Source organism: Pristis pectinata, chromosome 3 (genome assembly GCF_009764475.1).
Source record: "Pristis pectinata isolate sPriPec2 chromosome 3, sPriPec2.1.pri, whole genome shotgun sequence".
Classification (NCBI taxonomy): Eukaryota; Metazoa; Chordata; class Chondrichthyes; order Rhinopristiformes; family Pristidae; genus Pristis; species Pristis pectinata.
Window position 1 is genome coordinate 135,708,560 of NC_067407.1, and position 27,795 is coordinate 135,736,354.

A 27,795-nucleotide genomic window follows, 5' to 3' on the forward strand; every position below is an offset into this window, starting at 1 on the left:
CTTACAACAACATTTCTGGGACCACGGTTGCCGAGGACAAGAGACCCTATAACTTCTTCATTGAGCCGCAGGTAAGGAGGAGTCTTAGTTATTTAGAGCTATGGTTATAGTGTCATAGAGCTATGGTTATAGTTATAGTGGTTATCTGGTTCTAGTGTCACAGAGTTACATAGCATGGAAACAGGCCCTTCAGCCCAACTGATCCATACTGACCAAGATGCCTACTAAAACTAATTCCATTTGCCAGCGTTTGGCCCATAATCCTGTAATCCTTTCGTGTCCATGTACCTGTCCAAATATTTTTCAAACTTGGGGACATAATTTCTGAATATCATTTCCTCCCCATCATTTGGAGAGGAGGAGGAATTTCTTTCTCCCTGAATCTTTGAAATTCTCTCCCCCAGAGAGCGGTGGAATTGGAGCGATTGAATAAGTTCGAAGTGGACATTTGCAGACATTTAAACCACAGCGGTGCCCACAATTTGAGGAGAAAGCAGGGAGGTACTGAGGCCAAGATTTCATCGACTGATGGAGACTGGAGATACCAGTTGGTCTACTTCGGTTCTTACGTTTGTTCTGGCTGCTCATCAGAAAGGACTGAATGGTAAATCGGTAACCTTGTTCCATGCTTTCTTGAGGTCTTCCTCAATGAGGACTGGTGTGTGTTCTCCCAACTTCCCCTTCCTGAAGTCCACAATCGGTCTTGCTGACACATAGTGTGAGGTTGTTGTTGTGACACCACTCAACCAGTCTATTTATTTTCTCTAACTTTGCTCCCTGAGTTTGGAAGAAACGTTGGCTGCAGTTGGAGAGCTACATCGAGATCCAAACTGTTGACAATTCCTTTCCCTCCATAGATGCTGCTCAACCTGCTGAGTTCCTCCAGCAGATTGTTTGTTTGTCTGTATAGTGCACTGAGGTGTTGTAATGTAAGCTTGCACACGGAACCTTCCTCCCTGGTAGGATGCAAACATTGCTGATACCATCAGTATTTATTGTCCATCCCTTAATCTCAACAGCCCCTCGACATTACGGATGACCTGCCTCCACTCTTTTTTTTGAGGTGATTGAACGATGTAAACTCCTCCACAGATGGGGAATCAGAATTAGGTTTATTATCACTGACTTAGATGACGTGAAAGTTGTTGTTTTATGGCAGCAGTACAGTGCAAGACATGAAATCTACTATAAATTACAACATTAAGTCAATAGTGCAAAAGAACAACGGGGTAGTGTTCATGGGTTCATGGACCATTCTGAAATCTGGTGGCAGAGGGGAAGAAGCTGTTTCTGAATCATTGAGTGTGGGTCTTCAAGCTCCTGTACCTCCTCCTTGATGGTAGTAACGAGAAGAGGGCATGTCCCAGATGGTGAGGGTCCTTAGTGATGGATGCCGCCTTCTTGAGGCAGCGCCTCTTGAAGATATCCTCAATGGTGGGGAGGGTTGTGCCCGTGATGGAGCTGGGTGAGTCTACAACCCTCTGCAGCCTCTTATGATCCTGTGCATTGGAGCATCCGTACCAGGCGGTGATGCAACCAGTCAGAATGCTCTCCACTGTATAGCTATAGAAATTTGTAAGAGCCTTTGGTAACATATTGAATCTCCTCAAGCTCCTAATGAAGTAGAGACACTGGCGTGCCTTCTTTGTGATTGCATCAATGGAAAAACCTTTGTTGGATAGATACTTTGTGAGGTAGTGTGTTCCTTCCGCCACTTACACCGGGATTCTGTATGCCCCTAATGCATTGATTTGAGGTCCTCATTACTATCCTGAATGTTCCTTCTCCACTCTGAGTGACAGAGATTCCTAGGAGTCAGTGACGATGTGGCATTGAGGCTTTCAGCACATTGTTGAAGCTTTTCCTCTGTCCGTCTGGTAACCACCTCCCATGACAGAGCGTGGAACATAGTGACTGTTTCAGGAGTCTGGGATAGGGCATGTGGATGATGTGGGCTTCCCAACGTGACTGGATGAGGGTGACTCAAGCTTCAGAGCTGAGGTTGTTGGCCTGGGAGGGGGAATTGATGTTGCTTAGCTCTTTCTTCCAGTGACTTTACCAAGAAAGTGTTGGCAGAATTTTTCCTGTGCTCGAGACAACCACTGTGGGTGTTCCAGGTCTCAGGGGTATATAGGAAGGTAGGGATTACTTCTGCCCAGTAGGTCATGAGGTTTGTGCTAGTTCTTGATCTTCATATAGCTTTTCCTCCCACCGACCAAAGGTTGTGTTTGCACATTGAAGGCAGTGAGGAATTTCATCTTTGTCGAGAGGTGTATCTCAAGATATAGGAAGCAGTCCACGTTTTCTAGGGTCTTGGTATGCCATTGGCAATGTGGTATAGTGGAAGCAGGTTGGTAGGGGACCTTGATTCTGCAAATGTTGAACAGATGAGAAGCCTACTTGAGTCACTGTAGCCCTGCAGGGAAAATATTCCCACCATTCTATTGGGTTGGGACTCAAGACCCAGTGGTGTCATAGAGTCATACAGCATGGAAACAGGTCCTTCGGCCCAACTCATCCATGCCGAGCTAGCTAGTCCCATCTGCATGCGTTTGGCCCATAGCCCTCTAAACCTCTCCTATCCATGTACTTATCTAGATGGCTTTTAAATGTTGCTGATGTGCCCACCTCAACCACTATTTCCGGCAGCTCATTCCAAATACTCACCACCCTTTGAGTGAAGAAGCTGCCCCTGATGTCCCTTTTAAATCTCTCGCCTCTGACCTTAAACCTGTGGCCTCGTGTAAGTGTCAGTGAAGGAATGGAGTTATATTTCCAGATCAGGATGATGTAAGGGTAACCTGCAGTTGGCAGTGTCCACAAAGAAGATGCAATCAATGGTCCAAAAAATAACTACCAAAATTTCTCGTAGAGAATGAACTGAACTCAAGAAGCTCAAGCAACTTCACCTCATAGTTATAAAGCACAAAAACAGGCCCTCCGGCCTGACTTGTCCATGCCGACCTCGGTGCCTAGCTGAGCGAGTCCCATTTGCTTGTGTTTGGTCCATGTTCCTCTACCCTTTCCAATCCATGTTCCTGTCAAAATGTTGTAATTGTACCCTTCATCCGACAACTCATTCCATATACCCACTACCCTGTTTGAAAAACTTGCCCCTCAGGTCCCCCTTAAATCTTTCCCTTCTCACCTATGCCCTCTAGTTATAAACTCTCCTACCCTGGTAAAAAGACTGTGACCATCCACCTGTCTATGCCCCTGTTGTGAAACAGATTTGGGGTCTCAGAAGGCAAGGACTCTGAACACAGTCTGGCAGGAAGGGATTTTATTTACAAAGACAAACAAGGGAAAATGGTAACAGGAATAACACACACGCGCACAGTTTATAGCAAGCGTGGGAAAATCGCAACGGGGTAAAATACACAACACACAACGAACTGGGTACATACAATCAAGGAAAAAACAATACGATACCCGCCACCCCTTGACTCAGTGCAAGCATGGCTCTATGTTACTAGGGACACTAACTAAGATGCTCCCAACCCTTTAACAGTGCACACCTCACCAACGATTTCTCCAGCGTCGTTTCACAGTGCTCAGCCTGGAGCGAAGCAGGGTGAATCGGGGGGGGGGGGGGGGGGGGGGGAGAGAGAGACAGAGAGACCAAGCACATGTGGTACTCTGTATACAGCTAGAGGGCTGGAGGGGTCCAGCCCAAGGAATTTACAAAGGCCAATGGTCAGGTGTGCACGGATGGGTGGGGCGGGGCCAAACCTTGATTGGCAGGGGGTGTGTCTTCCGACCAGGTAGGGGCAGTGCTGTCATCCGACCAGGTAGGGGCAGTGCTGTCACGTGACAGCCATGACCCTCCACAATACAGCTCCTCATAATTTTATACACCTCTGTAAGGTCACCCCTCAGCCTCCTTCACTCCAGGAAAAACAACCTCAGGCTATCAAGTCTCTCCTTCAAATTTAAGCCCTCCAGTCCCAGCAACATCCTGTGAATCTTTTCTGCACCCTCTCCAGTTTAATGACATCCTTCTGGGCGACCAGAACTGCCACAATACTCCAAATTTGGTCTCACCTGTTTTTTTTGGAAAAATAATGACATTCTGTTCCACAAATAAATCGTTAAATGTTGGGTACAGGTGTCCACTCTGAGGTTCATTTCAAGAGGTGCCTACTCCCTGAAGTGAAATTCCATCAACCTCCATCTCTTAGGAATAGCATTTAAGTCTGCCCATTGTGTGAGGTGCAGATTAAGAACTTCGCCTGCTCTCCATGAGGTACAGTTCCTGATGTGCCCGCTGTCTGCAACCTAGCTCCATATACCAGCCTCCCCTACAAGAACTCTGTCTATACCTCTTGCCGTTTTGGTGAAGCAGCCAGCATAATCAAAGACCCCACCCACCCGGGTCATTCTCTCTTTTCCCCTCTCCTATCAGGAAGAAGATACAGGAGCCTGAGGGAACATACCACCAGACTCAAGGACAGCTTCTATCCCATGGTGATAAGACTATTGAACGGTTCCCTTATATAATGAGATGGACTTGTTTGACCTCACAATCTTGCACCTTATTGTCTACCTGTAATGCACTTCCCTGAAGCTGTGACACTTTACTCTGTATTCTGTTATTGTTTTACCCTGTACTACCTCAATGCACTGTGTAATGAATTGATCTGTATGAACGGTATGCAGGACAAGTGTTTCTCTGTACCTCGGAACAAGTGACAATAATAAATCAATACCAATACCTTCCATTAGGTAGAAGATACAAAAGCTTGAGAACACGTACCACCAGACTCAAGGGCAGCTTCTATCCTGCTCTTATCAAACTCTTGAATGGACCTCTCATACACTAAGAGATGAACTCTTGATCTCCTAATCTACCTTGTCATTGCCCTTGGACTGCCCTTTCTATGTAACTGTGACTATATTCTCCGTTCTGTTTTCTTTTTACTACCACGATGTAATTATGTCCGGCATGATCTGTTTGGATGGAATGTAAGCAAAAGCTTGTTAACTGTATCTCGGTACATAATAAACCCAATCATCCAATATGTCACACTCTGAGGTGCAGTTCAAGAGATGGCCACTCCTGGAGGTACAGTTCCACCGCTTTCCATGCTCTGAGATACAGTTCAACAGGTGCCCACACCATGCGTGTACCTGCAATCCCACTCACTGAGGTACTGTATCCCAGGTACCCATTCAGGTACACCTGCAAACATGGACACAGGTGCAGTTCCACAGGTGTCCATACACAAGCCTACAGTTCAAGAGGTCCTTGTTCTGCAGGTGTCCATTCATTCAGGTATCATTCCATCAGTTTTAGCTGCAGTTTTACAGCTGCCTGTTCTCTGAGGTGAAGTTCCACAGGAGTTCATTTGCTGAGGTACAGTCAAGACATCCACCCTCTCAGATGCTGCTCAAAGTGCCCACCTTACCAAGATGCATTCCAAGAGGTACCAACTCTTTGAATAGTTCAAGCGGTGCCCACCTCCAAGATACAGAGGTGCCCCCTTTCAGAGGTAGTCCTAGAGGTGCCCATCTTTAAGATACTGAGGTGCCCCCTTTCAGAAGTAGTCCTAGAGGTGCCCATCTCTAAGATTTAGGTTGAGAGGTTCCTCCTTTCGGAGGAACCATTCCACAGGTGTCCACCGTCAGAGATACTATTCACAGGTATCTGCACACTAAAGTATAGTTGGAGAAGTGCCCAACTCCGAGGGACAGTTCTACAGGTACCCACTCTCTGAAGTACTCTTCCTCCAGTGCCAACGCTGTGAGGTCCAGCCTCTGAGCCACTGTTTCACATGCTCACTCTGAGCTACAGTTCTTCAGGTAGCCACTCATTGAGGTTCAGTGCAAGAGCTGCATAATTTCAGAGATAAGGTGCCCATTCTCTCAAGTACACTGACACAGCTGCCCACTCTCTGAGGTGCCTTTCCTCTGATGCCCACTCACAGAGGTGTCATTCTTGAGGAGACCATCCTACAGTTCTAGATATGCCTGCTATCCGGTATAGTTCCACACATGTCCACGCTCTCAGGTGCTGTTCAAGGGGTGCCCAGACCCAGAACACATCTCCCAAAGTTTGGATCTGGAACCTCTTTGCACATGTATCTTCTACCTGATGGAAGAGGAGAGAAGGGAGAATGTCCCAGGTGGGTGGGGTCTTTGATTATGCTGGCTGATACCCCAAGACAAAGAGAGGTAAAGATAGAGTCCAAGGAGGGTGTCCATGATGCGTTGGGCTGTGTCCACAACTCTTTGCAACTTCTTGCGGTCCTGGTCAGAGCAGTTGCCGTACGAAGCTGTGATATATCCAGATAGGATGCTTTCTATGGTGCATCGGTAAAAGTTGGTGAGAGTCAAAGGGGACAAACCAAATTTCTATAGCTCTTTTGTTTTGTTGACATTGAGGGAAAGGTTGTTGTCATGACACCATTCCACTAAGCTCTATCTACTTCCTGTACTCTGACTCGTCATATATCAGGGCACTCACCTTATTCCCATCTCTGAAGTACCAATCCACAGAACTCCACACTCTCAGCTTCCGTTCAAGGGGTCAACTCCCTGAATAACAATTGCATCAGCTCTCACGCTCTCAGGAACAGCTCCACTCTCTGAGGTGTAGGACAACATTCCCCACACGTTTTCCCCAGATGTTCCTCGTCTCTGTGGTAGAGACCTCCCAACCCTGGTTTCCACAGGTGCCCACAATGTGCAGAACCTGTGCCCTCCTCCTGAGGTTCGAGGTTCCCACCCTCTGGTACAGTTTGAGGTCCCGTCCCTCTGAGGTAACCTCCCCTAATTCCCCTTGTCTCCTAGACCCAAATTTCCTCCATTCACTGGAGCCCTGCCCTATTCCTCGTGTACCAGGACCATTAATTCCTCATTTACTGTGTCCCTCCCCTAATCCCCCATTTCGTGACTATCCTGTAATTCCCCAATTACTAGTGCCCTCCCTTAATTCCCCATTTACTGCCCTACCTATTTCCCCAAAGACTGAGGAAATTAGTCTATGTAATTATTCTCAGTAAATGGGATGACCACAGTAAATGGGGAATTAGGAGAGGGTACCAGTCAGTGAGGAAACTATTGACTGGTGCCCTCTCTTAATTCCCCATCTACTGGGGCCATCCCATTTACTGAGAATCAATTAATTGATACAATTAGCAACGTATCAATTCCTTATACATTTGCTTCATAACATTTACTTTCTCGTTCCTTCCATATTTCCCTTTCTAACTCAAAATCTACAATCCTGCAGTATCCTTGGCAGCAGATGTAGTGAACATTTTAATAGTGGACCTACACTGCTCTGCAATCCCTGATAAGAAATGATAGACCCTCGAGCCTGCTCCCCTTCCATTAAGATCATGATCAAGATCATGGCTATTCCTGGATTCCTCCAATGTCCAGCAAACCATTGATTTCAGTTTTGAATGTAGTCGATGAGTGAGGCTCCACAGCCCTCGAGAGTAGACAGATCCAAAGCTTCACCATCCTCTGAGTGAAGATATTTCTCCTCATCTCGGTCCTAAATAGTCAGCCCAGTATCCTGAGACTGTGCCCCTGGTTATAGCCTCCTAAGCTATGAAAGCATCCTCTCTGCATCCCGTATTGGTATTGGTATTGGTTTATTATTGTCACTCGTACCGAGGTACAGTGAAAAGCTTCTCTTACAAACTGCTATACAGGTCAATTCCTTACACAGTGCAGTTACATTGAGTTAGTACAAAGTGCATTGAGGCAGTACAGGTAAAAACAGTAACAGTACAGAGTGAAGTATCACAGTTACAAAGAAAGTGCAGTGCAATAAAGTTCAAGGTCACAACAAGGTAGATCGTGAGGTCATAGTCCATCTCATTGTATAAGGTCTTATCAATAGTCTTATCACAGTGGGGTAGAAGCTGTTCCTAAGTCTGGAGGTACATGTCCTCAGGCACCAGTATCTTCTAGCTGATGGAATAGGAGAGAAGAGTGAATGTCCTGGGTGGGTGGGGTCTTTGATTATGCTGGCGGATAACCCAAGACAAAGAGAGGTAAAGACAGGGTCCAGGGAGGGGAGGCTGGTGTCCGTGATGCGTTGGGCTGTGTCCATAACTCTCTGCAACTTCTTGCGGTCCTAGGCAGAGCAGTTACCGTACCAAGCTGTGATACATACAGATAGGATGCTTTCTATGGTGCATCGGTAAAAGTTGGTGAGAGTCAAAGGGGACAAAGCAAATTTCTTTAGCCTCCTGAGGAAGTAGAGGCGCTGGTGAGCTTTCTTGGCTTCTGGCATCTACGTGATTTGACCAGGATAGACTGTTCGTGATATTCACACCCAGGAACTTGAAGCTCTCAACCCTCTCGACCTCAGCACCATTGATGTAGACAGGTGCATGTACACCGCCCCCTTTCCTGAAGTCAATGACCAGCCCTTTTGTTTTGTTGATATTGAGGGAAAGGTTGTTGTCATGACACCATTCCACTAAGCTCTCTATCTCCTTCCTGTACTCCGACTCATCGCTTTTTGAGATATGGCCTACAACGTGGTATCATCTGCAAACTTGTAGATGGAGTTTGAGCAGAATCTGGCCACACAGTCGTGTATGTATAGGGAGTAGAGTAGAGGGCTGAGGACGCAGCTTGTGCGGCACCGGTATTGAAATTGGTATTGGTTTATTATTGTCACTTGTACTGAGGTACAGTGAAATACTAGTCTTGAATACCATTCGTACAGATCAATTCATTACACAGTAAAAACAATAACAGAATACAGAGTAAAGTGTCACAGCTACAGGGAAGTGCCGTGCAGGTAGACAATAAGGTGCAAGGTCAAACAAGGTAGATTGTGAGGTCAAGAGTCCATCTCATCGTATAAGGGAACCATTTAATAGTAAGATAAGACAAGTAAGATAGTCACATGTACATCGACACACACAGTGAAATGCATCCTTTTGCATAGAATGTTCTGGGGGCAGCCCGCAAGCGTCGCCACACTTCTGGCACCAACATAGCATGCCCACAACTTCCTAACCCATACGTCTTTGAAATGTGGGAGGAAGCTGGAGCACCCGGAGGAAACCCACGCAGACACAGGGAGAACCTATAAACTCCTTACAGACAGTGACTGGAATTGAACCCAGGTCACGGGTGCTGTAAAGCGTTGCGCTAACCGCTACACTACCATGCCTGCCATAATCTTGTAACAGTGGGATAGAAGCTGTCCTTGAGCCTGGTGGTATGTGCCTTCACGCCCCTGTATCTTTTGCCTGATGGGAGAGGGGAAAAGAGAGAATGATCCAGGTGGGTTGGGACCTTGATTATTCTGGCTGCTTCACCAAGGCATCGAGAGGTATAGACAGAGTCTGTAAGATTCAATGAGATCACCTCTCAGAATCTCCCATGATGCCTAATTTACTGCAATCCTCCCATAATTCCCCATATACCAGGGCACTCACCTTATTCCCATCTCTGAGGTACCAATCCACAGGACTCCACTCTCTGAGTTCCGTTCAAGAGGTCCACTCCCTGAATAACAATTGCATCAGCTCTCACACTCTCAGGAACAGCTCCACTCTCTGAGGTGTAGGACAAGATTCCCCACAAGTTTTCCCCAGATGTTCCTCGTCTCTGTGGTAGAGACCTCCCAACCCTGGTTTCCACAGGTGCCCACAATGTGCAGAACCTGTGCCCTCTTCCTGAGGTTCAAGAGGCGCCCACCCTCTGAAGTAAAGTTTGAGGTCCCGTCCCTCTGAGGTAACCTCCCCTAATTCCCCTTGTCTCCATTTACTAGACCCAAATTTCCTCCATTCACTGGAGCCCTGCCCTATTCCTCGTGTACTGGGACCATTAATTCCTCATTTACTGTGTCCCTCCCCTAATCCCCCATTTAGTGACCATCCTGTAATTCCCCAATTACTGGTGCCCTCCCTTAATTCCCCATTTACTGCCCTACCTATTCCCCATGGACTGAGGAAATTAGTCTATGTAATTATTCTCAGTAAATGGGATGACCACAGTAAATGGGGAATTAGGAGAGGGCACCAGTCAGTGAGGAAACTACTGACTGGTGCCCTCTCCTAATTCCCCATTTACTGAGAATCAATTAATTGATACAATTAGCAATGTATCAATTCCTTATACATTTGCTTCATAACATTTACTTTCTCGTTCCTTCCATATTTTCCTTTCTAACTCAAAATCTACAATCCAGCAGTATCCTTGGCAGCAGATGTAGTGAACATTTTAATAGTGGACCTACACTGCTCTGCAATCCCTGATAAGAAATGATAGACCCTCGAGCCTGCTCCCCTTCCATTAAGGTCATGATCATGATCATGGCTATTCCTGGATTCCTCCAATGTCCAGGAAACCATTGATTTCAGTTTTGAATGTAGTCGATGAGTGAGGCTCCACAGCCCTCCAGAGTAGACAGATCCAAAACTTCACCATCCTCTGAGTGAAGATATTTCTCCTCATCTCGGTCCTAAATAGTCAGCCCAGTATCCTGACTGTGCCCCTGGTTATAGCCTCCTAAGCCACGAAAGCACCCTCTCTGCATCGCGTATTGGTATTGGTATTGGTTTATTATTGTCACTTGTACCGAGGTACAGTGAAAAGCTTGTCTTACAAACTGATCGTACAGGTCAATTCCTTACACAGTGCAGTTACATTGGGTTACAACAAGGCAGATCGTGAGGTCATAGTCCATCTCATTGTATAAGGGAACTGTTCAATAGTCTTATCACAGTCGGGTAGAAGCTGTCCTTAAGTCTGGTGGTACGTGCCTTCAGGCTCCTGTATCTTCTACCTGACGGAAGAGGAGAGAAGAGAGAATGTCCCGGGTGGGTGGGGTCTTTGATTATGCTGGCTGCTACACCAAGACAATGAGAGGTAAAGACAGAGTCCAAGGAGGGGAGGCTGGTGTCTGTGATGCATTGGGCTGTGTCCACAACTCTCTGCAACTTCTTGCGGTGCTGGGCAGAGTAGTTGCCGTACCAAGCTGTGATACATCCAGATAGGATGCTTTCTATGGTGCATCAGTAAAAGTTGTTGAGAGTCAAAGGGGACAAAGCAAATTTCTTTAGCCTCCTGAGGAAGTGGAGGCGCTGGTTTGCTTTCTTGGCTACGGCATCTACGTGATTTGACCAGGACAGACTGTTGGTGATAGTCACACCCAGGAACTTGATGCTCTCAACCCTCTTGAACTCAGCACCATTGATGTAGACAGGTGCATGTACACCGCCCCCTTTCCTGAAGTCAATGACCAGCTCTTTTGTTTTGTTAACATTGAGGGAAAGGTTTTTGTCATGACACCATTCCACTAAGCTCTCTATCTCCTTCCTGTACTCCGACTCATCGCTGTTTGAGATATAGCCTACAACGGTGGTACCATCTGCAAACTTGCAGACGGAGTTAGAGCAGAAACTGGCCACACAGTCGTGTGTGTATAGGGAGTAGACTAGAGGGCTGAGGACGCAACCTTGTGGGGCACCAGTATTGAAATTGGTATTGGTTTATTATTGTCACTTGTACTGAGGTACAGTGAAAAACTTGTCTTGAATACCGTTTGTACAGATCAATTCATTACACAGTGTGTTGAGATAGTACAGGGTAAAAACAATAACAGAAGACAGAGTAAAGTGTCACAGCTACAGGGAAGTGAAGTGCAGGTAGACAATAAGGTGCAAGGTCAAACAAGGTCAAGAGTCCATCTCATCGTATAAGGGAACCGTTTAATAATAAGATAAGTAAGATAGTCACATGTACATCGAAACACACAGTGAAATGCACCTTTTTGCGTAGAGTGTTCTGGGGGCAGCCCGCAAGTGTCGCCACACTTCCGGCACCAACATAGCATGCCCACAACTTCCTAACCCGTACGTCTTTGGAATGTGGGAGGAAACTGGAGCACCCGGAGGAAACCCACGCAGACACGGGGAGAACGTACAAACTCCTAAGAGACAGCAACTGGAATTGAACCCGGGTCACGGGTGCTGTAAAGCTTTGCGCTAACCGCTACACTACCATGCCTGCCCATAATCTCGTAACAGCGGGATAGAAGCTGTCCTTGAGCCTGGTGGTATGTGCCTTCACGCTCCTGTATCTTTTCCCTGATGGGAGAGGGGAAAAGAGAGAATGATCCAGATGGGTTGGGACCTTGATTATTCTGGCTGCTTCACCAAGGCATCGAGAGGTATAGACAGAGTCTGTAAGATTCAATGAGATCACCTCTCAGACTCTCCCATGATGCCTAATTTACTGCGATCCTCCCATAATTCCCCATATACCAGGGCACTCACCTTATTCCCATCTCTGAAGTACCAATCCACAGGACTCCACTCTCTCAGCTTCCGTTCAAGAGGTCCACTCCCTGAATAACAATTGCATCAGCTCTCACACTCTCAGGAACAGCTCCACTCTCTGAGGTGTAGGACAAGATTCCCCACAAGGTAGCCCCAGATGTTCCTCGTCTCTGTGGTAGAGACCTCCCAACCCTGGTTTCCACAGGTGCCCACAATATGCAGAACCTGTTCCCTCTTCCTGAGGTTCAAGAGGCGCCCACCCTCTGAAGTAAAGTTTGAGGTCCCGTCCCTCTGAGGTAACCTCCCCTAATTCCCTTTGTCTCCATTTACTAGACCCAAATTTCCTCCATTCACTGGAGCCCTGCCCTATTCCTCGTGTACTGGGACCATTAATTCCTCATTTAGTGACCATCCTGTAATTCCCCAATTACTGGTGCCCTCCCTTAATTCCCCATTTACTGCCCTACCTATTTCCCCATTGACTGAGGAAATTAGTCTATGTAATTATTCTCAGTAATGGGATGGCTGCAGTAAATGGGGAATTAGGAGAGGGCAGCAGTCAGTGAGAAAATTATTGACTGGTGCCCTCTCTTAATTCCCCATTTACTGGGGCCATCCCATTTACTGAGAATCAATTAATTGATACAATTAGCAATGTATCAATTCCTTATACATTTGCTTCATAACATTTACTTTCTCGTTCCTTCCATATTTTCCTTTCTAACTCAAAATCTACAATCCAGCAGTATCCTTGGCAGCAGATGTAGTGGACATTTTAATAGTGGACCTACACTGCTCTGCAATCCCTGATAAGAAATGGTAGCTCCTCGAGCCTGCTCCCCTTCCATTAAGGTCATGATCAAGATCATGGCTATTCCTGGATTCCTCCAATGTCCAGGAAACCATTGATTTCAGTTTTGAATGTAGTCGATGAGTGAGTCCCCACAGCCCTCCAGAGTAGACAGATCCAAAGTATAAAAAAAACTTACCCCCGACATCCTCCTTATACCTTCCTCCAATCACCTTAAAATTGTATCCCCTCGTGTTAGCCATTTTCGCCCTGGGAACTGTCCACTCAATCTATGCCTCTCATCATCTTGTACACCTCTATCAAGTCACCTCTTATCCTCCTCCTCTCCAAACAGAAAAGACCCAGCTTGCTCAACCTATCCTCATAAGGTAACATCCTGATAAATCTCCTCTGCACGCTCTCTAAAGTTTCCACATCCTTCCTGTCTGTATTGTTTTACCTTGTACTACCTCAATGCACTGTGTAATGATATGATCTGTATTGATGGCATGCGAAAGAAAGTTTTTCACTGTACCTCAGTACATGTGACAATAATAAACCAACTTACATAGCATCAGATAAGCAGCAGATAAACAGCTAAAAAAAACATAAGTTATACAGAGACACAAGAAATTCTGCAGATACATTAGGGACCTTCAAGAGACTCAGACACATGAATGATAGAAAAATGGAGGGCTATGTGGGAGGGAAGGGTTAGATAGATCTTAGAGCAGGATAAAATGTCGGCACAACATTGTGGGCCGAAGGGCCTGTACTGTGCTGTAGCGTTCTGTGTTCTATGTTTTATGCTGGAATCTGGAGCAACACAGAAAAAACGCTGGAGGAACTCAGCAGGTCAGGCAGCATCCATGGAGGGAAATAAACAGTCGACGAGATAATTTTTATATATTACACAGATTTTTTTTACTAGAAAGCACACAATTAGAACAAATAAAATCTCTCTGATGTCCTATGGTAAACAAGCCAGGGAGCAGTTGGATGTGACAGTAGGCAGGATCTGGACCCTGTCCCATGGGGAGGGTTGGTTTAAGTAGCTCCTGGCGTTTGACTGAGCGGTGCAGGAGAAGGAAGGGAACTGATCGACAGCTGAGGAAGTGGAGTCATATCTGTTGGTCCAACAATGCGGAACACATTCTTCAACTGCGAAAGTTTCGACTGCGCAGTCGGGATTGGGACATGGTGTGGGTCGTTCTCTTCTCGCTGCTGTGGGCGACTCAAGGTCCCGGGACAGCGCGGGCCGAAGTGGTCCAAGATTTCGGGGAATGTGGCTGGTTCTTCCAGGGCAAGGTTCCGCCGAAGGGATTCAGCAAGAGAAACAGGGTTAGGATCTGTCAGAGGTTCAAGAACCGCTATCACTTCGCCACGCTGTACCGGACAGACCTGAGGATCCCGGTGTATTCCGCCTACCGCTATCCCTGCTCCCTGGGCGAGGGCGGAGCTTACAGACCCAGTCCCTGGTTTCATGAACCGCAGGTAAGGAGAGCCCGGGGCTTGGCTGCCTGGTTCGAGGTGTTACTGGCCTCTGTTCCCCACGAAAACCAGAAGGCTTATAAAATGGAGCAAGTTCCCTGCTCCCGTCCCGTACGTGAAGCAGAGGGAAACCTTGTGTGCATTCCGCTGCATGGCTGCGACTTGCTGAGAATGTGGGGATCTTTATCTCCTAACTTGTGCAGTGAACTTTGAAACCAGTCCTCCAGGGGAGGTAGATATCACAGGCGATACCGCGCATTTAATGGAGATACCCTGTTCCAGAGAGCAATGGGTCAGGAGTCACAAAGGCAAGGAGGTCAGCACCTCGCACGGATAGGCAGGACCGGGAATACACCCAGGAATAAGAAGTGTTAGAGTTAGGTCCCGGTGTGAAGTGGAAAGGTAGATGGGCTCTAACCACTGCTAAATGTCTGCCAAGACCAAAATCAGCGCACACTTAAGTCTAACCCTTCGTAGCCTTGGTCCGCCAGGGGAGTGGAGTTCTGGGCACTGGTGAGACCTCACACCGAGTTCTGCGAACAGTTCTGGCCTCCACGTTAAAGTTGGAATGCGCTGGCGGTAATGCGGAGACGTTCCACAAGGTGGAATCCTGGGGTGAAGGTTGAGACAATACCCGAGATCTTATGGAGTTCTGAAGGGGGATTGACAGGCGGGATAGTGTAGAGGGTATCTAGAACTTGGGAGGGGTCTTTTATAGGAGACGCAAGAGATTCTGCAGATGCTGGAATCCGGAGCAACACACACAAAATGCTGGAGGAACTCAGCGGGTATTGGTTTATTATTGTCACTTGTAAGATAAGATCTCTTGATTAGTCACATGTACATCGAAACACACAGTGAAATGCAGCTTTTTGTGTAGAGTGTTCTGGGGGCAGCCCACAAGTGTCGCCATGCTTCCGGCGCCAACATAGCATGCCCACAACTTCCTAACCTGTAGGTCTTTGGAATGTGGGAGGAAACCGGAGCATCCGGAGGAAACCCACGCAGACACGGGGAGAACGTACAAACTCCTTACAGACAGTGGCCAGAATTGAACCCGGGTAACCTCGGTACAGTGCAAAACATGTCTTGCATACAGTTCGTACAGATCACTTCATTACACAGTGCAGATACATTGAGGTAGCACAGAGAGCATTGAGGTAGTACAGGGTAAAAACAATAACAGAATGCAGAGTAAAGTGTCACAGCTACAGGGAAGTGCATTGCAGGTAGACAATAAGGTGCAATGTCAAACAAGGTAGATTGTGAGGTCAGAGTCCATCTCATCGTATAAGGGAACTGTTCAATAGTCTTATCACAGTGGGGTAGAAGCTGTCCTTGAGCCTGGTGGTACGTGCCCTCAGGCTCCTGTATCTTCTGGTCAGGCAGCATCTATGGAGAGAAAACACAGTCGATGTTTCGTGTCGAGACCCTTCATCAGGACTGGAAAGGAAGAGGGCAGAAGCCAGAATAAGGTCGGGGGAGGGGGAGGAGCACACGCTGGCAGGGGAGAGGTGAGTCCAGGTGAGGGGGGAAAGGTAAGTGGGTGGGGGGTGGGGGAATGATGCAAGAAGCTGAGAGGTGATGGTTGGAAGGAGCAAAGGGCTGAAGAAGAAGGAATCCGGTAGGAGAGGGCAGTGGACCATGGAATAAAGGGAAGGAGGTGGGGAATGGATGGGCAGGTCATGAGGGTGGGGGAGGGGGAAGAGAAGGGGGGAGGGGGCCACAGGAATGAGGGAAGACAAGGAGGGGGGAGAAGGGCGGGGTTACCGGAAGTTGGAGAAATCGATGTTGAGGCCGTCAGGTTGGAGACTCCCAAGTTGGGATATGAGGCATTGTTCCTCCAACCTGCGTCAGGCCTCGACGTGGCAGAAGAGGAGGCCGCGGATAGACATGTTGGTCTGGGAGTGGGATGTAGAGTTGAAGTGGACTCACCTATCACCCGCCAGCCTGTGCTCCTCCCCCTCCCCCTCCCCTGACCTTCTCATTTCCGGCTTCTGCCCTCTTCCTTTCCGGTCCTGATGAAGGGTCTCGGCCCGAAACGTCAACTGGTTATTTCCCTCCATAGATGCTGCCTGACCTGCTGAGTTCCTCCAGCACTTTGTGTGTGTTGGGGCAGTTTATAGAGTCATATAGCAATGGAAACAGGCCCTTCGGCCCAACTGGTCCATGCCGACAAGTATGTCCACTGAAGCTAGTCCCGTTTGCCTGCCTTTGGTCCATAACCTACTAAACCTTTCCTATCCATGTACATGTCCAACTGTCCTTTAAAAGTCGTTATTGTACCTGCCTCAACCACTTCCACTGGCAGCTCGTTCCACATACACACCTCTATGTAAATTCATCCATCTCTGGAATGCACAACCTCCTCCCCACTGTTCCAAAACTTGGAGTACTGTTCAGTTTTGGTCACCCTGCTATAGGAAAGATGTCATTAAGCTGGAAAGAGCACAGAGGAGATTTACAAGGATGTTGCCAGGACTTCAGGGACTGAGTCATGGGGAGAGGTTGGACAGGGTAGGACTTTTTTCCTTAGAGTGTGGGAGACTGAGACGTGATCTTATAGAGGTGTATAAAATAATGAGGGGCATAGATAGGGTGAATGCACTCAGTCTTTTTCCCAGGGTTGAGGAATCAATAACTAGAGAACATAGATTTAAGGTGAGAGGGGAGGGATTTAATAGGAACTTGAGGGGCAACTTTTTTTTACACAAAGCTGTTGGAATGAGCTGCCATAGGAACTGGTTGAGGCAAGTACAATTAATAACATTTAAGAGGCATTGGTACATGAATTGGAAAGGTTGAGAAGGTTATGGGCCAAATGCTGGCAAGTGGGACTAGCTTGGATGGGGCCTCTTGGTTGGCATAGACCAGTTGGGCTGAAGGGTCCGTTACTGTGCTGTATGACTATGACTATGAGTGGTAGAGCAGGTTGAGGGGCTGATTGGCCTCCTGTTCCTGGTTCTTATGTTCTTAATGATGATGACAAGCCAAAGAACTAAATGTGACAGGAGAGAGAATTCTTTTACCCAGCGAGTGTTTGGAATCTGGAATAAACTGCAGGGGGAGCACTAGAGGCCGGTCCACTTGTGGCATTCAATGGAGGACTGGGTAAGTATCTGAAAGGAAAGAATTTTTTTGGGCTGGGGGACGGTGGGATGGGCTGAGTTGCTTTTGCATGGAATTGGTATTTGACAGGCTGAATAGAACATTACAGCACAGTACAGGCCCTTCGGCCCACAATGTTGTGCCGACATTTTATCCTGCTCTAATATCTATCTAACCCTTCCCTCCCACATAGCCCCCCATTTCTCTATCATTCATGTTTCCATCTAAGAGTCTCTTAAATATCCCTAATGTATCTGCCCCCACAACCTCTGCCGGCAGTGTGTTCCACGCATCCACCACTCTGTGTACAAAAAAAAACTTACCCCCGACATCCTCCTTATACCTTCCTCCAATCACCTTAAAATTGTACCCCCTCGTGTTAGCCATTTTCGCCCTGGGAACTGTCCACTCAATCTATGCCTCTTATCATCTTGTACACCTCTATCAAGTCACCTCTCATCCTTCTCCTCTCCAAAGAGAAAAGCCCTCGCTCGCTCAACCTATCCTCATAAGACACAATCTGCAATCCAGGCAACATCCTGGTAAATCTCCTCTGCACCCTCTCTAAAGCTTCCACATCCTTCTTATAATGAGGCGACCAGAACTGAACACAATACTCCAAGTGTGGCCTGACCAGAGTTCTATACAGCTGCAACATCACCTCGCAGCTCTTGAACTCAAATGGTGGTAGGAGTAAGGTGGCGGTAGTAAAAAATAGTACTTCCTTTACTTTCCTACTACAATTTGGGTGAGTGCTCCGCTGAAACTTCCCGATTGGTTGATCATTGTGCATCGAGTGCGTGAGCTATTTGTGCATCTGCATAAAAGGCACCTGTTTAATGTGGCTCAAAAAATGGTTAAATCTAACTTCCAGCCACAGCTCTGTAGCAGCAACCTGGTTCTGCTATTGCCACAGCTTTGTCTATTAAATTCATTTCCTGCAGTGCTGACAAGCCAGCTGGTTGGTTAATGATACCCTGTCCACATTGGTATTGGTTTATTATTGTCACTTGTACCGATCGTACAGGTCAATTCATTACACAGTGCAGTTACATTGAGTTAGTACAAAGTGCATTGAGGTAGTACAGGTAAAAACAATAACAGTACAAAGTGTCACAGCTACAGAGAAAGTGCAGTGCAATAAAGTGCAAGGTCACAACAAGGTAGATTGTGAGGTCAGAGTCCATCTCATCGTATAAGGGAACTGTTCAATAGTCTTATCACAGTGGGGTAGAAGCTGTCCATAAGCCTGGTGGTACGTGCCCTCAGGCTCCTGTATCTTCTGCCTCATGGCAGAGAAGGGAGAACCTTACCTGGCCTGTCCCATATTTGACTTCAGTCCTGCCCTTCAGCCCACTGTGTCTGTGATGACTATTGAGTACCCATCAATACTATTCCCTCTTCCCAGCATTTGGTCCAGAGCCTTCCATGCCTTGGCCGTTCAGGTACCTCTTGAAGTTGAAAACAACATGTAGTCATTCCTTGGGCTGGTCCTGCAGCTCCTGAGCATTGGAATGCAGAGCAAGGAACGAGCTCCATCATTCATGGTTGACCTGACATTTGCTGTTGACACCAATATTGATAATATCCTTTACAGTTATGAAGGAAGCATTAGACGGCGGGAAGATATCAATAGTCTAGTCAGGTGGGCCAAAAAGTGGTGGGTGTAATGCATTCTGGAGAAGTGTGAGGTAATGCATTTGGAGGGAGCAAGCAAGACAAAGCCATGCACAGTAAATGATTGGAAACTAAGGAGTTGGGAGACTAAAGCAGGATCAGTATAAATTGGTGCTTGATATTTGGCATGGATTCAGTGGTCTGCTTCCGAGCTGTATGAATCTATGACCTCTAGGTGTGGAGGAATGGGAAAAGCTTGCAATGACTGACCATAAAGCCCTGAAGATGGTGGGGCAGGTTACCACAGGGAGGTTGCGATGTAGGTTGGAATTGAGCTTGCGGTGAGATCAGCCACGATTGTACTGAATGGCGGGGCAGGATTGAGGGGCCGAGTGGCCTACTCCTGCTCCCAAGCTGAATGTTTGTATATATTAAGAAAACGAATGGGTTACTCTCCATTACTGGCAGAATACGAGAGCGAGAAGGTCACGCTAGAGTTGCGTAAAAGATTGGGTGGGCCGGAGCTGGAATACTATTCTGGTCACCACACCACAGGATGTGAAAGCAGGAGGGAAGACTTACTAAAGCTATCACTATGCTGAAGAACTATAATTATGAGTGGGCTGGCGGTTTCCCTTGGGACAAAGGAAACCGAGGGAAGATGAATTGAGGTCTATAACATCATGAGAGGCTCAGACAGGGTGAACAGGAAAGAACTATTTCCCTTAGCAGAGAGGCTGATAACCAGAGTTAAGTCATTGATACACACGAGATTCTGCAGATGCTGGAATCTGGAGCAACACACACAAAATGCTGGAGGAACTCAGCAGGTCAGGCAGCATCCATGGAGGGAAATAAGCAGTGGACGTTTCAGGCCGAGACCCTTCATCAGGATCAGGTCCTGATGGTCTCAGCCCGAAACATTGACTGCTTATTTGAGGCTGCAGACCCAGAATTGGAACTGAGGTTATGTTGAGTAAACCTGACCCTCAGCAAAGGAGAGCATCCTCCCCAGAGTCTGCTTATCGGGCCCTGTCAGAATTTTGTACCTTTTGGTGGGATCCCCTCTCATTTCTCTAAACTCAAGTGAACGAGTTTATATCTGTTCATCGGACGTATCTGACAGGGTGAAACCAAGGTGACCCTGGGGATATGCTGTAAACAAGGTTACCTGGTCGGTGAGTGAGTGGGAGCAGTTAGAGAGTGAGAACGTAAGAAATAGGAGCAGGGGTCGGCCATCTGGCCCATGGAGCCTGCTCCGCCATTCAATAAGATCATAGCTGATCTGGCCGTGGGCTCAGCTCCACCTGTAAAAGGTAACTGGAAATGTAAGGGTTAATGGCTGGAAATGTAAGGGTTAATGGTGTGACTATAGTCTCACCATGGCGTGATATTGCCTCAACCATGGTATGACTATAGTTATGACTGTAAAATGTGCTGGTGAGAAACAAAGAAGTGCTTAAGACATATCTTGTTTTGCTAAAAGCTTGCTGTAAGCAACCGCCCAAGTATGTGCAACTTCCCATGGAGGTTTCCCACGGATTAAGTACAAAAGGAGGGACACTAACCTGCAAATCTCTGAGTGGGGATCAGTACAGAGCTTGGGTTACACTGTTTACTCTTTCTCTGTATCCCTCACTACCGCTAGCATTAAGATAATAAAGTATTAATCATACGCTCCTTGGTTCTGCTGTTGTGTGCTTCATTATAGTGCGGGTCGACTTTCCCACACCTACCTGCCTTTTCCCCACAACCCTTAATTCCCCTCCTATGCAACAATCTATCTAACTGTGTCTTAAATCTATTTAATGAGGTAGTTTCTACTGCTTCAAATCTAACCTCCCAAATCTTGCTATGTCCCTTAGTTCTCGTAGATGGTGGGGGTTGTGAAATGCAGCGTCGGGGGCCTCTTGGTCAGCATCGACCAGTTGGGTCAGAAGGCCTGTTTCCGTGCTGATGTCTCTGTAACTAAGAAGTTGGGGAGATTTAAGGTAGAATAAGTGTAAATAGTGTAAATAGGTGCTTGATACTTGGTACAGACTCTGGATCAAAGGGCCTGTTTCCATGGGTTCTATGCATTTCTCTGCTGATACAATGAGCCTTTAACTTTTATTATTTAAAATATGGCAAGCTTGCTTCAGCATTGGCATTGAGTATAAGAGTAAGGAAGTCATGTTGAAGCTGTATAAAACTTCGGTTAGACTGCACTTGGGACTATTGTGTGCAGTTCTGGTCGCCCCATTTCAGGAAGGATGTGGGGGCTTTGGAAAGGGTACTGAAGAGGTTCACCAGGATGCTGCCTGGATTAGAGGGTATGAGCTATAAGGAGAGGTTGGACCAACTTGCATTGTTTTCTCTGGAGGGTTGGAGGCTGATAGGTTAGATGGTCTTTATCCTGGGGTAGAAATGCCAAAAACTAGAGGCAACCTCAAGGTTGGCACGCAGGACAAAAGGGTTGTTAAGAAAGTGTTTGGAGTGTTGACCTTCATTAGTCGGGGTATTGAGTTCAAGAGCCGTGAGGTGATGTTGCAGCTCTATAGAACTCTGGTCAGACCACACTTGGAGTATTGTGTTCAGTTCTGGTCGCCTCATTACAGGAAGGATATGGAAACTTTAGAGAGGGTACAGAGGAAATCTACCAGGATGTTGCCTAGATTGGAGAGCATGTCTTATGAGGATAGGTGAGTGAGCTAGGGCTTTTCTCTTTGGAGAGGAGGAGGATGAGAGGTGACTTGATAGAGGTGAACAAGATGATAAGAGGCATAGATCAAGTGGACAGTCAGAGACTTTTTCCCAAGGCAACAATGGCTAACACGAGGGGACATAATTTTAAGGTGATTGGAGGAAGGTATAAGGGGGATGTCAGGGGTAAGTTTTTTAAACAGAGAGTGGTGGGTGCGTGGAACACACTGCCTGCAGAGGTTGTGGGGGCAGATACATTAGGGACGTTCAAGAAGCTCTTAGGTAGACACATGAATGATAGAAAAATAGGGGGCTATGTGGGAGGGAAGGGTTAGATAGTTCTCAGAGCAGGATAAAATGTCGGCACAACATTGTGGGCTGAAGGGCCTGTACTGTGCTGTAGTGTCCTATGTTCTATGACATGCATTTAAGGTGAGAGGGGGAGAGTTTAAAGGAGACGTGTGGGGCAAGTTTTTGACACAGAGTGGTGGGTGCCAGGAATGGGCTGCCGGGGCGGTGGAAGCAGATATGATGGTGGTGTTTAAGAGGCTTTTCGTGAGGCACGTGAATGCGCAGGGAATGGGGGGCATATGGATCATGTACAGGCAGAAGAGATTTAGCTTAATTCGGCATCGTGTTTGGCACAGACATCGTGGGCCGAAGGGCCTGTTCCTGTGCTGTATGTTGTATGTTAAAATGTATTTTGTGATGATTACTGGGAGTCAGGTTGTGCTGGGCAACTGTTTTCCTTATGCTTCGATCTGCACTGATTACAGATCGACAACCAAAATGCCCAGAGTGAGATGAGAAGCAGCACAATGGCCGGCAGTGAAAAGCAGGCGACAGATGAAGATTACCAGGACTCTGGGTATGACCGGGGACATCTCTACCCCTTCTCACTGAATGACAGAGAGAGCGCCACAGCCACCTGCACCCTGACTAATGCGGTGCCCAAGGAGCGTGGAGCCAACATCAGGTGGTACCAGGAGGCAGAATCGGTTGCCAAAAAGTTGGCGCAGATATGTCACAAGTCGGGACGCACGATGTATCTGCTGACTGGCTCTGCCGACCCGACCAAGTTCAAAATCAAAAACAGGGTCTCGGTGCCCAAGTCGGTCTGGACAGCTCTCTGCTGCACTTTCTCACAGGATCAAAATAACGACCACTGTCTCAGTGGCCAGGTGCCGTCAGAGGGGCCGGAGGTGCTGGTGTACAATAGAGATTTCTCCTTTGCATTCATGAAGGAGATGAAGCCGGAGCAAGTCACGAAACACCTGACGGTGAGGGAGCTTCAGAAAAAGCTGCAGGTGAGCGCACTTTTTCAAAGCTGCCGGGGGACAAGGGAGAATGACGAAGAGCAAACCTTCAAGGAAGTGGAGGGACTGATTGAAGACAAGATACTCAATCCCGTCAACAACACTGGGAGCTCCCTACTCCGACCATTTGGCTTCAAAGCAATCACAGCAACACTACAGTTCATCCGCTCTAGCCTACTGGTTCCCAGTGGAGCCACGGTCCACACCACGTTGTCTGGTGTGTTGGAGATCGCCAAGTCCATCGCTCCAGTTCTGCACGGTGTTGCCATGGTGGTTGGATTTGTCCTCATAAGTGCCTTTGGGATTCTCGTCAATAATCCCTGACGTTACACCCACTGGCCTATTGGTGTCATCTTCTGTCCCTTTCACGATGAGCAAGTCTTCTCAATGTTTGCCAGTCTCGTTGCATTTCTCAGCACTCTCTTCATCATAGTCAAGCAGCCTTTACATTGGCTTCCAGAAATACTACTAATTTTTAACACTACCAAAAAATGCCCCCGGTCAGATTTTTATATCGCAACTTGCCAGAAGGTAGGAAATGCTGGAAGTACTCAGCAGTCGGCAACATCTGTTGAGAGAGTTAATGTTTCAGGGCAAAATATTTCCAGCATTCTCTGCTTTACAGATTTCAAATATCTGCAGTATTTTAATGTCTAAACTCAGGGAATTCTATTCTCAACCCAGCTAACATTTCAAAGAATGGTTGTAAAAGAAATGGAAATCCTTGGCTTCCCAATTGGTTCAAAACTCTGGAGTTAAAAGCAACCAGCTGCTGGAAAAAAACTCCAATAATCTGGTAGTTTGGGACTTCAGTGACAGGTTGACAGAATTTCCAGACTGTTGGATGTTACTCCTATTAATACCCAACACACTTTTAATTCCAGGAGCTTAAAGGAGTTAGAACATAGAACATAGAACAGTACAGCACAGAACCGGCCTTTCAGCCCACAATGTTTTGCCGACATGGCTAATCCCTCCTACCTACAGAATGCCCATATCTCTCCATTTTCCTCTCATTCATGTGCCCATCCAAGCCCCTCTTAAAAGCCCTGGAAAAAGGGTTTGGTGAGTTTAAAGGGAGTGTGGAAGTGGCCCCAATGAATTTAAGGCAGCAGAGGAAAGAGTCCCCGGTAATTCAAGGGAGATGTGGAATGGGGTCCCTGTGTGTTTACAGGGAGAGCAGGAACTGGGGTTCCAGTGAGTCAGATCCTGTACCATCAAGATTGGTGAACAGGTGATTATTGGAGTTTTACTGTCCTTGGGATTTTCTGTTTTAATTTTAGGTCTCCAGTATTTTTGCTTCCAAATCTCTGGAGAATTGGGTTGAGAAACCTTCCCATTTCCAGCATGATCCTACATTTCAGATGTGGGATTATTTTCACATGATAGTCTGGGTTGTTTCCTTTGGAACAGGGAAGTTTAAGATACTTAGTAGAGTTATTCCTCGATTTATGAAACAACCACTTTACAAAGTTTCACAAAAATACCATTGCCTCTTTGCAATATGTGCCTTCTACTTGCAGTCTGATATCTTGCTGTGGCAAATAGTACTTAACTCTCAGTCTAGAGGGATACACTACCAAAGTACCCAAAATGTTTTTTTGCCCAAATTTGTGAAATTCCAATTAATGAAAAGTTTTCCAGGAATGCATTCCTTTTGTAAATCGAGGAACAACTGTATTTACAACCAGGTGAGATTGTACCAAGTAGATAAAGGGGACATTGCTTCCAGCAGCTGATTGGTACACAACCTGAGAACACAAAAGAAACAAGATGTTTATGAAGGAAAATTGAACGAACGCTGCCTGTTTTTAAAAAAAAACTCAGTGAATCAGCAGGCAGTTTGACACTGCATTTGATTTCTGTCCAGGTAACTTCAAAGCCAGGATTTCTATTCACTCCATTTCATGCTATAATCTCCAAAGTGCCAAACTAACACAAGTCTACAACTACCGGTTGGACGGTTATTACAAAGATTACGGTAGAGAGGCTGTGTGTGTTGTGTGCTGTAGCTCTGTATTCGAAGAGAATGGATCCACAGCCAGGAATGGCCCACACTGGAGGAAGATGTAAGCCCATCAGCACAGATCTATCTCAGTAAAGGCAGTACAGAATTAGGACAATCCTCATTAACAAATCCTTTGTGTTTAGTGATAAAATTCCCAGTTTTCTTCCAGTGATCTCTACCTCAGGGGCTCTCCAGCACTGACTGGATTCAAGATTAAGATTGGTAGATTTTTCGATGCCAAATGTATAATTTGGGGATCAGGTGGGAAAGTGGACAAGGCATAGGATCTGCCTTGCAGACCCTTTATAGCAGAGGAGACTATTCAGCCCTATACTAGCTCTCAGGGGAATCCTATTTCTCCCCTTATTTTCCTGCAACCTACACATTGACACATGCCCATTAACCTCACCGTCCCCCCTCCACACCCCAATTCTCCCAAACTGGGGGCAATTTACGGAGGCCAGTTAACCTACCAACTCCCACATCTCTGAGATATGGGGGGAAATCACAGGGAGAAAGTGCAAACTTCACACAGACAGGGTCGGAGGTCAGGATCGAACCCTGGAGCTGTGAGAACAGCTGCACTACCCGCTGTGCCATGACACGACAAGATGGAGCAGGTCTTCTCTTGTTTCCTTCTCTTGTACTCACAGAGAGACACAGCACGGAAACAGGCCCTTCAGCCCACTGAGTCCGCGCCAACTACCAACCACCCATTTACACTGATCTGACACTTAACCCCACTTCTCATCAACTTCCCCCAGATTCTGCCACACACCGACACACTAGGGGCAACTTACTGTCCAATTAACCTGGTAAACATGTATGTCTTTGGGATGTGGGAGGAAACCGGAGCACTTGGAGGAAACCCACGTGGTCACAGGGAGAACGTGCAAACTCTAAACACACACACACACACACACACACACACACACACACATACACACACACACACACACACACACACACACACAAACACACACACACACACACACACACACACAGAGGTCAGGATTTCACCTGGGTCTCTGGCACTGTGAGGCAGTGGTTCTACTAGCTGACTCAATTATGATCTTATTGTGGTTTTAGTTTTTAAAAAATGGCTACATATAGATTGTCATTTCGGTTAACTGTGTACAGACATGTGTCTGTGTGTTGTTTATTCCGTGTGTGTGTGTTCAGCATTCTGATAACCCTTCACAACATGAGTCATCAGCTCCTATTTTGTGGTCAGTGGCAAAGGATGAGACTCATTGCTAGCCTGGAACAAAGTTCCCTCCAGAGACCTCATCGTCTCCGTTGTCCGGACATCCCCTTTCCCCGTGTTGGTTGTGGTTTTGTTGACGCCTGAGCTCCAAGTGAAGTCATTGAGCAGGCTGGGCAGCCAATCACATCGAAGCATTCTCAAGCAATCAGTGCAATTTTAAACTAACATTGAAATGCTTTATGGATCTTAAAATACTGAATGGGAGACAGATGTGTGATGAAGTTAGTTGCTGACATAATCCAACAATTTTTTTAGAAGTAGAAAAATATAAAATTGTATTGTTTTAAAATCCATTGATTTTTGAAATATATGGCGATTATAATTAGTGTTGATTTATTATTATGTGTACTGAGATACAGTGAACAGCTTTTGTTTACATGCCATCCAGACAGATCATGCCATACATAAGTACTTCAAGGCAGTAAAACAAAAAAACAGAATGCAGAATATAATGTTGCAGTTACAGAGAAAGTGTAGTGCAGGTAGACAAAATACAATCCATATGCATAAGATTTTAAAAGTTGAAGATTTTGACTCGCTACTCCATTAACATTTTCAGAGTTGTTTTACGTAAAAATAGTTTGGAAATTCCTCTGAAATCTCAGCAGATCACTGGTTTCTGAAGTACAGACCAGGTGGTTGCTAAACAGGGAACGAGGAGGAGGACCTGGAGACCACTGAAAGTAATGATACACCTGCCTAAATGCACATGAGAGATGCAGAAGTTGCTGTCACATGCACAGTGCAATGACAGCAAATATCAACAGCTTCAACATCACTACAACTGCAAACTGTCAGCCAATATGTTCCACAGGGAGGTTTTGAAAGCATGCGGTGTATTTGTAAGTGGCTGCTCATAGGTGTCCTCACACAAGATGCTGGAGGAACTCAGCATGTGTGGTCCCTCCAGCATTTTGTGTGTGTTGCTCCAGATTCCAGCATCTGCAGAACCTCTTGTGTCATGGGTGCTCTGCTCTACAATCACTGCTGTTAATTGACAGAATCCAATCATGTGTGATTTTCGTTATGGTGCTGGATAAAATCTGTATTTATAATTTATGAACTAATCTTTATTCAAATAGTGAATAAAACAGAATGAAATTGCTAACTGGATTTGATACTGAGACTGAATTAGTGTGTAATTCACAATGTAATTCCAATATATTGTGATAAATGTGCAAAAATAAATAATCATTTCATGCCTTGTACAAGATATTTATTTATTAGTCACATGTACATTGAAACACACAGTGAAA

At 46.4% G+C, this 27,795-nt stretch overlaps 2 protein-coding genes across 2 annotated transcripts in view; one reads left to right on the plus strand and one right to left on the minus strand.

Annotated features, from left to right (window-relative positions):
- The window catches only part of LOC127568883 (keratinocyte-associated protein 3), a 440,350-nt gene that overhangs the window by 200,608 nt on the left and 211,947 nt on the right, over positions 1-27,795 (minus strand). The window lies entirely within an intron of this gene.
- Positions 14,200-27,750, plus strand: LOC127568881 (endonuclease domain-containing 1 protein-like). Its single transcript, XM_052013110.1, has 2 exons — positions 14,200-14,544; positions 22,725-27,750. The coding sequence occupies exons 1-2, from the start codon at positions 14,248-14,250 to the stop codon at positions 23,586-23,588; spliced, it is 1,161 nt and encodes a 386-aa protein (XP_051869070.1). The 5' UTR covers positions 14,200-14,247; the 3' UTR covers positions 23,589-27,750.

Excerpts from the sequence above, each read along its gene's own strand:
- LOC127568881 (XM_052013110.1), top strand. The coding sequence starts at position 14,248 with ATGGTGTGGGTCGTTCTCTTCTCGCTGCTGTGGGCGACTCAAGGTCCC. Across the intron at positions 14,545-22,724 it reads CCTGGTTTCATGAACCGCAG|ATCGACAACCAAAATGCCCA; the intron begins GTAAGGAGAGCC and ends CACTGATTACAG.